Below are 12,137 nucleotides of genomic sequence, written 5' to 3' on the forward strand. Positions count from 1 at the left end.
AAGAAAATTTCATTATAAAATAAACTTATCACAAGATCCCATAAAGTACTTCCTTAGAAAATACTCATAAATACGCATATATGCGTACTATGTCAAACAGTTTCTAATTAAATTTTATGCACCCCGTACACACGTGCCGAACACCAGATGATAAGAAGACCAAGTAAATGCCAGCTGTCAGACATCAAACAGCGTGACAGTTGCCCAGTTGAAGGGGGAGGGACGAAACCACAACACTTTACTCATGAATTTTTCAAAATCAAATCAAAAGTACACCCGCCACGACCCCTTTTGGATAGCAAAGGCTAACCCCAGCAATCATAATTTGCAGAGAGTTCAACAATCTCGCGTGACTTTTGCCCAGCCATTCCGTGTCTCGAATATGGCACATGGGCAACATGCGTCGTCCTCGTGCCTCCGGCAGCGGCGCCACAGTGAAATGGTGCATGCATTGGTGATGTTTTGGCTGCACGTTTGTGTTAGTTTTACCCATCTTCCGCTTCGCCCACACACGTGAAATATGTAAGAAGAAAGAAAAGATGAATATTATTTTCTAGAATTTTAAAAATTAAAGAAGGTTTTACATTGTTCAGGCAAATGGCGCATATGCTTAACTTGACTTAATATGGGGTCAGATTGCTTTGCTTTAACTAAACTAACGCTTTTTATCGGCTCGCTGACTAAACTATTTAGTTGTGCAAATGTTAAGATTAAAATATATTTTAGAAGTCTTTTTTCCATTTAGATGCAAGTTTAATCTAAAGTTTTGGCAGAATTCGCAGTTCACATTCATGGAGTAGAAACCATTACACTACTCAACTGAACTATAGGATAAATTTAAATTTATAAAATATATTTCGTTACCCAACAATTTTACAGCAATTAGCTCTTATGAGTAAAATAAACATACAAATGCTGCGACTTACAGTTAAATAACTCGTACTATAAATCCAGAAAAGATGCTGCATACTTTCAGGCGGAAGCCTTTAAACAAAACCTGTAATTCAATCAGCGCCTAAGAGATGCTCCGCTGTGGCAACATTTAAATAAATTTCAAGCAATTTACGAAGCAACTGTAAATAATAATTAACATATTACAAGCAAAAATATGACTAAAATTCTGTAACTCACACGACCTAAGTGGAATTTTCGGTGTAGGTCACGCAGCTTAGTGAATGTGAAGCACGTGTAAGTTGTTAATTACAATCAATGTCAGGCGCGTTGGGGCAATGGAACCAAAAGTGCCCTGAGTTTTGTATTTTAGCCTGACAAAGCGACTCTGCAAGTTGCCACATAGAACGTACAGCACAAATAAATTACAAAAGGTTGATGTTTCGGTTAAAGCGCTCAGAGTCCAAAATACGAGCCAATAATTAAACATTTTATAGGGTTTAATCAGTTTATTAGAAGCTTTGTAACTGATTGACAAGAAGAGTTCCCTCTAATTTATTTAAGAACTGATTGCTGGCTTAAGTTGCAGGGCTTAATTTAATTTTATAATTTTATTTAAATTATTTATTTTAGATCACTGTAATTTTTTTAAATTAATAAAATTGTATCAAAATATCTTTTATAAACAACAACTAGTTGAAGTTAATCATAATGTAATTTTTTTTTTATATAAGATATTTAGTTGTGAGTCGCCAGTTGTTAACTAGCTAAAAATGTAACTTAAATTTATTTTTATTTATATTTTTTTCCAAATAGCCTTTTTGATTTTTTTTTAATGAAATTTTTTCAAAATGAAATTTCTTAGCAGCCATATATATTTACACATTTTCTTAGAGCACAGAAGCGTCGTAGAGCACGTGGAATTTTTTTGCCCAAGCTCAGTTGAGGTGAGCGTATATGTGAAACAGGTAAAATGAGCTTTGGCTGTCAAGAAGCTTGAATGTACGTGTTGGTGTGTGTACGTTTGTGTGGAAGTGTCTGAGAATTTTAGGAATTTTTAATACCATAACGCGTAGCATACTTTACGGTTGGTTTTTCCAATTGGTTGGCTTAGCGGCACTTTAGTGTTACGTAGGGTTTGTTCAAACTCTGGAAAGCCAATGAAAACCATGAGCTACAGAATGTGTGTAAATCTATGTTTTATTTCTAGATGCTTTAATCTAATATAAAAATTTGACGAAACAGATAAATAATATAATTTATATACATAAATATTCATATAGATTTTTTCCTTGTTGAATGTGAATTTAAAAGTACGAAAATATATGTGAATTTAAAGCTTAAATATTGATTTTTATTCTTTTATATTTAATCGACTTATGTTTACACTATGTTCACATTTAATATTAATTCAATCAAAATATAAATAGCCAAAGGATTTTCTAAAAAATATGCTCAATATTTACACACTCACGTTTGTGTTTGTATGTGTATGTGCATGTGTTTTTATTTATTTTTAATAGCCTAGCTATAAAACACGAAAAAAACCTCTATTTACACATGTACATTTGATGCCAGCGCAGATTTGCCTTGTGGCTGTGCATTTGGGGCCAAACTGAGGGCCATAGCTTAAAGCTATATAGGTGAATAACAGTGCTACAGGGGGTGCAGAGGATGCAGGGGATGGCTGCAGCCATATGTCTAGTACAATAGTTGCTTGTCGGCGTACATGCTGTCCCAGAGCCGCAGCTTGTCGGCCTCGGGCAAATCAATCACTTGCACATCATGTGAAATATTCAAACACTTGAATACCGCATCCTGCCGGGATATAGGAAGCCAGACCTGTGACTGTGACTGCGGCTGCGACAGTGCCTGCACTTGCACCGTCTCCCCATGGGGTTCCTCGTGCGTGACGAGGGGTATGCTGGGATCGCCGGTGGCGGCGAACTGCACCAGCATGGACACCAGACGCCTAATCGTCTTAAACTCGGCCGTGCGGCGCTTCAGCTTTTTGGCTGCCGCATTGTAAAACAAATAGGATAAATCATCCGCGTGGCACGTGCCGCGCACCTTGCGGCCACAAGTAATAATTCGCATTATGTTGAAATGCTTCGAGTCGAAATCGAACCGATACAGATATGTAGGCGCCCTGGGCGCGTGCAGGCTCCTCGACAGCAGCGTCCGATGTATCCCATGCCAGAAATATTTATACGAGCAGAGCTGAAACGATGAAAGTATTTGATTAAACAAAGAATGTGCAAGCCAAATTAAACTGTGCGTTTTTCTATATTTATATTTATCGATCTATGCGCGTATGAACTAGTAAATATTAAGCTATAATATAACTATTTTTATATCATAGCCAGGATATATCACTATAAGTCAGGGTGTATATATATATATTTATAATAAAATAAAATAAAATAAAAATAATAAGATAATAATACAATAATTTATATATATATATATATATATATATATATATATATCTCCATCTGAGTGTGGGTGTATGGATTATATGTATTTAGCTAAATGAATAAACATATTTTCGATATATCCATACACCGTTTATTGCTTTAGTAGTTTAAGCAACTATCTTTTTTCTATTATTCTATTACTATTTCTGTTTTCTTATTATTTAAATAAATAACAATATAAAATAAAATAATACTCAAAATGTTGATAAAAACTATATATATCACATTCATGACATTCTTTCTATTCATTAAGTAAGCATCTATTTATTCACCTTTCCCCATACTTTTTACCCATATAGGTAATACGATTTGCCAACTTATCTAATTATTTACCTTTTACTAGATAACTGACGTACTAACATTTACTTATATTTACTTTACTTTCTATGTCAAACATAAATTGTCTTATTATTACTTTAACATTTACAGACAATTTACATATCCGGAATAAACAATATTATCTTTCGGTCGATCATCTTTCCTAAAATATAATACATTTTTGTCCAAAGGGAAATATAATGATTTATATTTTTATCTAAATAGATATTAAAAAGATGTATACCTATTAAATTTGAAATAAAAAATAAAATGATCTATCCGTATATACATCTTTCCAAATTTGTAATTTTGAAATATTCTTATCTGAATAAATATATATATATTTAACTATTTAATATGATTTTTTTTAAGTCATATATATTTAATTATATTTATTTATCCGCATATTTTTTTAACATATTCATATATAACAAAATTTTAAACATTTGATTTTCTCTTCATATTTCCGTATATCCCATAAATTGTATATATTATTGATATAATATAATCCTTAAATACTTACATCACTGTATTCGAGTATTGTCTTCTGACTGGGCTGTTTGTCTCCAAAATACGTGGACTTAAGCTGCTTGCCAAAGGCGCGTCTCTGATCAGCATCTAGGCCGGCATCCTCGGGTGACAGATACTCACAGTCGCCGAGCTCGCACAGCAGCTCCGGCCATTTGCGCACCTCGGGAAAGACGAGGAGCCCCTCAAAGGAGTTGCCACCCACCACGAGTGGTATATCGTTGCCCCAGCAGTTGCGCATCATCTCTAGCGGCGGTTTGGGTATCACACAATGCTCCGACTCATATGGCTCTACTGTGGGCGCAAAGGAGAACATCACCTTACGCTGATGCCGCTCTTCCATGGTGATAATATCCTCGGCCATGCGCAGCATGCTGCTCGCCTTGCAATGTCGCAAATGGTTGAGTATCTCCCGGTCATTCGGCTCACCCGTAAAGCCTGTAGCCTGAGCCAGGCGACATGCCCAGTTATGTTTGGGAGTTATAGACCAGGGCGACAACGCTGAGCCTGACATAAGCACAGCCTTGTGAAAGAGATTCCGCGTCTGCTCTGTCAGCATCATGTAATGCGTGGATGCGCCGCCAGCGCTCTCGCCAAAGACGGTTATATTATCCGGATCTCCGCCAAAGAAGTGACAATTGCGCTTGACCCAGCGCAAAGCCATCACCTGATCCTTGAGGCCCGCATTGCCGGGCACATCCAGCTGCTCGTCGTCGAGGGTAAGAAAGCCCAGCACGCCCAGGCGATAGGCAATGGTCACTAGTACCACATGCTCCATCATAAAGTAATCGGGACTGTAGAGATCACGCGAGGCTTCGCCCATTTGAAAGCCGCCGCCATAGATCCAAACGAGCACGGGCAGCGGCTTTTGTGGATGCAGCTGCGTTCGAGTAAAAGATATAAATAGGGTCCAGCTTAAATTATGTATATCCATACAGAACTCACCTCTCTGGTATATACATTCAGGTACAGGCAATCCTCGCTGCCTTGCACTTGCTTCAGCACCAGATTCACCTGGCAGGGCTTTGTGCGCTCTCGTGTGCAACGCTTCACCTCCGTCCAGCGATCCGGCTCTACAGGCGCCTTGAAGCGCAACTCCCCCACAGGCGGCTTAGCAAAGGGTATACCCTCGAAGCTGTAGTAGTTGTTGCCATAGATCGAACGCCACTTCACCCCCTTAACCTTGCCGTAAATCGTATCCGCAATAACCTTATCATTGCTCCGCAAACGCTGCTGCTTTGTCTTGAACTTGACATAGCTATTAGGATGAAAAAAACAACAAAGGTGAGAGCTGTTAATGCTATTCCAGTCAGCAGACAGGTGAGTGCACTTCGAGCCAATCAAATTGGCCGAGTGTTTGGATAAACATTCTAGGCGCTTTGTTTATCAGACACTTTGGGCGGGCTTTTAACTACCTTCTGCCCTCCTGTTAAACAAACAACATAAAAATGGCACAAGTTCGAATTATAATTTGTTGGGACTTACTGAACCAGAGGGCACTACCAAACAAATGGAAAGGAACTTAATAGATATTATTAATATAAGGCACAACTACAGCGATAGGTTCCTAGAATCTAGGCGAAATAAAATTACAAGATAGTATCTATAAATTAATTGCTTTTCTGGCATCACCAAAATACAAAAATATACAGGATTTATTCAGACAAAAACAACACTTACATATAAAACTACAAACATATTGCAATTAATTAAATTTCCCTTTATGCACAGAAATTCTTAGAAAATTTCATTAATAGCCAAATAAAATTCTATTGGAAATAGAATAAAATTACAATATAAATTAAAAAATATAAAAGAAATATATTTTTAGATTATAGCCGAATAAATTCCTTTTATGTATCCATTTTTAATAAAACCGAAATATATACAGAAAATCAAAGCTCTGATAAATTTTATTTAAACACTCAGTTGTTTTTAAGGGCCTTAATATTAAATTAAGGTACTTTGTATAAATATCTTCATATCTCTGCATCTTTTCCCTTATCATAGAATCTAACTTTGCTAATTGAGTAAGAGATGCAGCTCAACTAAGAATCCGCGACTCAGCTTAAAATAACTTTATTTTAATTATTCTTTAAAGCTTATATTAAAAAAGTAAATCAAAATATTGGACACTATATTTTATCAAGACGCTTCACAATCGCTAAGAACTCAAGTAATTCAGGAAGTTTTCTTATCAGCATGAAAAATACAAAAGAGTTATCAATTTAACTTCAAAAAAACCGATGATCTATAAAACAATCAAGACCCACTCTAGTCTTTTAATAGAGCAGGGTATTACGTGTATAAATATTGGATAGAGGCAGCGCGACGCGGCGCTGGCCAATTTAACATTTCAAGAGCGTTTCCATTAGAAACGTGCGAGCTAAACGATGCGTGAGTCGATCCACAGCAGACCAAGGCGCCTCAATATAGATTTCATATATAGAAATATATAAGATTTGTACACGATCCCAGACAATTTATACGACTACAAATCATTCAAAAGACTATGCGTAGTTCGAGCTGCAATTAATTAGCAGCTGGCGAAGTTCTTCTTCTTGCTTGGCAGTGTACAACCTTGAAGGTATTTTCATAATTCTAGTTAAAATCTCGCATGAGTACTTGGTGTGAATTATAATACTTTTATATATCGTGTGCTAATTACATGCAGTAATTCCACAATTCCGCCAGGTTCAAGGTCAGATTCGCCTACATTTAAAAACCTAGCTACTTGAATATTGACATGGAACTGGTTTATCCACTGAGCAGTTAACTAAACTGTATTCATATGCTTAAATGTATATTCATGTATAGTTTTTATTATTGCTCGTGTTTGAAGTCGTCTGGCAATAATCAAAACATTAGGTCGCATATAAGACGCAATATCCCAAAACCGGGCCGCATCAGTTTCTGGGTCTATCATAGACAAGTGGAAGTGATTTGTATGCCTTATGGAACCACGAAGAAACGCTAACAAATCTCTGACATTGACTTTGCATACAAAACTAACCACATAAATAATTTACAATATGTTAATTAGATATGCACATAACTTATATAGTATAATCAAGTTAATCGGCGGAAGAGGTTATGTCAACAGCAGCAGTCAGTAAATGCTTTTGCATTTTGAAGGTGTGAACATTTATGATTATTTACTAGAACAAACAGTTAGTTTTGATATGTCTAAAAATAAATACCCTTGCGGAGATGGGTTTCATAATAGGGCTTTTAAAAATGTATTGTATAATTTTGTGATGCTAGATTTGTGTTTTGTAAAGTAATATGCCAAGCATTTTCCAGTCTGTATGTTATATTCTTTTATGTTATATATGTTATGTTATATTAAATTAGGCTATGTTATGTAATGGAATGTCTTGCTATGGTTATGAAATCGTATTCCATGCTAATTTATGCTTTTTTTTGAAATGCTATTCTCTGTTCTTTTGTGGACTGCTATGTTATTCTATGTTATGCACTGGGTTGTTATGTTATTTTATGTTATACTATGTAATATTACGTTATGTTTTATAATGTTATGCTATGATATGTGAATTATGTTATGTTATCGCAACTTATGATATATTATTTTACACTCTGCCACACCCACTTTATCCTTTTACATTACTACAAACATGCCTCTTAATGTTATAAACTGTTAATTAGTTCGTTTTGGTTTTTCAAACATCATCATTATTAGAAAACAAATTTAGCAAACATGCTACAGCTAAAAATAAATTTGTTCCATTTGAACAAAAACCCATCGAAAATCAATCAATATTTCAATTCATCAATCGGCAGTAACGTTACAGGTCAATGGCATTTCGAAAGAGCACATTTTATTTTGGCTGCCAAAAATGTGCTGAAAAATGTTCCCATTAATCAAAATCATGCAACGGTGTGTAAAGTAATGCTAATGCAAAAACGAAAACGATTGCATTTTAAGCAGCCATTGATGGATTTCATTGCACCGAAGAATAATCGAGATACAATGCACCAAACGAAGGACGAATATTACATTTACAAAATTGTGCTAACCATTTAAATTTATTTTGCTTGATTAACATGAAATGTTATTAAAAAATATATATCTCTAATATCTCTCTGATTGGTGATCAACGCCCAGCCCATACCGTAAAAGCTACGAAGCTGATATGTTCACTAACGTTACCTTATGCAATGAAGGTGCACGTTTAGACGGGGTTTCGGGACACTCCACCCGCAAGTATGGAAGAATCGCTAAAAACGTTTGTATCAAACATTTTTGTTTACCGTCCGATGGGCCTCAAACTCAATTTCAAAATCCTTTGTTCCTCCTTGGTGGAAATGGGAGTGAAAGATTTGGTGGATGACGTTTCGCGCTCAAATTCATTTTCAAGGATCTATATTAAAAATTATTTGTGAAGTTTTTCACACTTTTCGCAAAATCTAAGTTCCTTTGGAAAAAATGCGATTCAAAGATTTTTTTGGGCGAAGATTTAAGCGATTTGGGAAATTCAACCCTCAACAGTCGTTAATTAGCGAAAACGTTGGTATGTTACTTTTTTGTTAAGCATTGGATCGGCCTCAAACCCATTTTCCTTTGAACATCCTTGCTCAAATTCATTTGAGGGGTGTTAATAAATAAAACAACATAGTCAAAAAAAGCCTTCATTAATTAAAATTAAAAATTGAAAAAAAAAATAAAAGCATTAAATTAAGACATTTTAATTTAATGAAATAAAATCATTAAAATCTCATATTTAAATGCGCCTTGAACCTTTAAAAATTAGTTTATTGCTCGCTAACTTAGTCTATCCCAATTTTGCTTCATTAATCAGGCACTTAAACATTACTTCTTAGACATTTTATTAAAAGTCTTGACTCAGGCAAGAAAAAAAAAACTCGGCAGAAGACCTGTTTTTTTTTTTTTTGTTTTGAGTAATCATTTGGTTGACATTTCGATTCGTTGCCGCGGCACAGTTCGCAGAGTTGACAGTTTTTTACAAAACAATTTTATAATAAGCCCTGACATTTGCAGAAGTCAACCAAACGTGTTCTTTTCGCAGTTATCCAAAACGCAGCAACTGTTGATCTTGACTTTGGCCCCTTAGTCAGTGTATTTGACAGTTGCTCAATTGCACACTAACTGGTTGAAATTGCAGCTGATAGTGAAATTTCCAATGTCACATGGTAAGCCGACTAAACTTGTGATTTATGTAGCCAAGTGTCGTAAAAAACACATGCTGACGCGATTCAAGAAATCGGACAATAAACCGAAAAAATCATACACTCACCTAATATCAATAATAAAACGCGCCCACAGAAGCGGCTCTTATCAGACAATTTGATATTGACATTTTATAATTAATACTATGAGAAGAAGAAAAAACATAAACAAGAACCTATAAGCTGATAACGACTGACTAAGTACCTCCAAAAACCCACTGTTAAACATTTTCAAATTATGTGTACTCATTATGACGGTGCTGGGAACAAAGTTCACAGTACAGTGGAACCAGACAGATTCCCAATCTTATCATTAGCTGCCGAAGATCACCCGGTTCCGCAAGGTGAATCGTAAGTGCAGACAACGCGGATGCAATGCTCAGCTATTTATAAGACCTCCAGCCGTCTGTATGTGAACCGGATTCGGGGTGCTCGACAGGCCCAGCATCTGTCAATTGATAAGCAGCTCTCTCAAGCTCTGACGCAGCTGCTTCTAGATTTCGACAAATTTATTTTTTCGTAAAATTTGTTCAAGACTTTGCGATAAGCTATGCTCATGTTACTGGGCCAAAGAGCGCAGGGACAGACGTCAGAGATCAATCGACACTTGAACTATTCTTAAGATTGTCATTGAGGCAATTTGATTGCAATATTTATTTATGCATCGCTCGCAAATGTCACAGAGTTCACACGTTTCTAATTTAAAATAAAACTAATCAGTGTTTTATTTTGAAATTTATTCGTTGTCGCGATCTCATGGAACTAAACTGAATTTGACCTCGATTATTATAGCAATTATTTTATTTTTAAAGTATAAGCAAAGGTATATAAATAAAGTTTAAAATCTGTATAGAATAAAATATAATGAAATGGACTATTTTCAATTTGAAAATGTTGCAGCAATCATTCGCAAATGTAATATATATGTATATATATTCAATTATGAATAAAGGTAACAATCACATTTATTTGCCACTTACTTTAATGCAATGCGCATCTGATCGGCGATGGCAATATCGAATGACATGTCGGTCTGTGTTAGCGCACCACCACAAAATGTAGCACAATATGATTCGTTGCTGCTGGGCAATTTGCTGCACAGCCCACAAATATTAGCTATATGGACACACGCACACCGACAACCAATAGAAAAAAAACAATTCGCTAAAGTTGCCTGAAATCACAGTAAATATCAACACGACAAGGCCAAATTGTTTCAAGTGGCAAGCATATAAAAAATTGTATTCAACGCCCACGCGGCGTATGCGCAACGTGCCCTTTTCGCAGGCTTTTACTAGAAACGATTGATTTTATTCTATATATTTTTGTTCGATATTCTTTTTAATTCAATTTCGTTTAAATTCTTGTTTATTTGTTAAACACAACTCGTCGCACTTGTTGCCGCCTATTGAAGACGCGTTGCATATGCGCGGTTTAATTGAATGCGCTGCGTTTTATTTATTTTGATTAATTAAACGCCGGCTTTGGGGCCTCAGGCTTGAGTTGCGTTTTACTCAGGGGTTGCGCGTCAACTGAAGCATTTGAAGTAGGCGCCGGCTAGGTTTAGTGGTCGTCGAACGCTCGACGGTCGGCGTTCAGCGCTCGGACGTACGTACGTGCGGGCATATCAAGCATACACACACACGGAGGCGCGCACACACAAGCACAGTTTTTACATGGGGCTTCCACTCATTTAGTCTTGCCGGGGCATGGCTGGCGTATGAGTGATATTCTAGATGCGTCAGTGTGCGTGTGTATACATGTGTGTACGCTGCCTTGTTTCGCACTCAAATGCCCCTGGCATTGTCTGCTCGAGTGAGTTCGCTTGCTTGGTGTGCTGGGCGCCGTTGTTTTGTTTAAACGTTATCGTTTTTGTTGTTGCCTTTGCTTATAGTTTATAGCATGTCCACACACACATACCAACACCCACTCACACACCCACACACACACATAGACACACCCGAGTACACAAAATAGTTTCCACTGCACTTGTCATTTTTTGTTGTTTGTTGCTGTTGGCTTTGTTTGCTGTGTGTTTGACTTTCGGTTTTGAAGTTATTTTATTTGCTGTGTGCAAATTACAGTTTTTTTTTTTTATTATTTTGTCACACAGGGCGTATGTGTAACATTTTGTTGTACATTGTTTTTTTTTTTTATGCATGGGGCCTGTGTTAATCAACAGTTTGTGACAAGTTTGGAGTTCAAATTGGTTTGCTGACAAGTTTTTACGTTTAAAGTTTTCTTGATTGAAATAATATATTGATATATATTATTTTTAATACATTGATAACATTTATATTTGGAAGCAAAGTTTAGTTATGGCAAAGTTAGGTTCAACTTCATCTTAAACTCAACACAGTTGAAAAACTTTACAAAAACTTTAATATAGCTGAGCTGTATGAAAGCCGTTTGTCAGAATTCTTAACCAACTACTTATAGTATTTTCTCTATTACAAATATGGTGGTCATCTCCAAGGATTAGGCATGCAGAAATAAATAGTTGTTCCTTCAATTACGTTGAGTGTAACCTACCCAATCCGCAATTTCCTTCCTCACTTTGCACTCAATTCAAAAGTGTTGCATGTTCTGCTTTTAAATTATCTTGGTCATATGATATGACATGTCATTTGTAATGGCAATTACAGTTATTAAAACGGGTAATTCAATTCAATTAGCTGAACATTGAGCGTCCGTATATGCTTATATAATTGAGAG

The 12,137-nt window shown here is 36.1% G+C and overlaps 1 protein-coding gene across 1 annotated transcript; it reads right to left on the minus strand.

Moving 5' to 3' along the window:
- Nucleotides 1–2,177: 2,177 nt before the first annotated feature.
- Nucleotides 2,178–10,964, minus strand: alpha-Est8 (alpha-Esterase-8). The gene is made up of 4 exons (XM_002056393.4): nucleotides 10,403–10,964; nucleotides 5,160–5,472; nucleotides 4,210–5,094; nucleotides 2,178–3,111 (listed from the first exon to the last, which is right to left on the minus strand). The coding sequence occupies exons 1-4, from the start codon at nucleotides 10,447–10,449 to the stop codon at nucleotides 2,593–2,595; spliced, it is 1,764 nt and encodes a 587-aa protein (XP_002056429.1). The 5' UTR covers nucleotides 10,450–10,964; the 3' UTR covers nucleotides 2,178–2,592.
- Nucleotides 10,965–12,137: the final 1,173 nt, after the last annotated feature.

This window comes from Drosophila virilis, chromosome 2, assembly GCF_030788295.1.
Source record: "Drosophila virilis strain 15010-1051.87 chromosome 2, Dvir_AGI_RSII-ME, whole genome shotgun sequence".
NCBI classification, from domain to species: domain Eukaryota; kingdom Metazoa; phylum Arthropoda; class Insecta; order Diptera; family Drosophilidae; genus Drosophila; species Drosophila virilis.

Bases quoted from the DNA above. Each gene is read 5' to 3' on its own strand.
- alpha-Est8 (XM_002056393.4), bottom strand. From the start codon at position 10,449: ATGTCATTCGATATTGCCATCGCCGATCAGATGCGCATTGCATTAAA. The intron at 5,473-10,402 runs GTAAGTGGCAAA...TCATCCTAATAG, and splicing joins CAGATGCGCATTGCATTAAA to CTATGTCAAGTTCAAGACAA. The intron at 5,095-5,159 runs GTGAGTTCTGTA...ACTCGAACGCAG, and splicing joins TGAATGTATATACCAGAGAG to CTGCATCCACAAAAGCCGCT.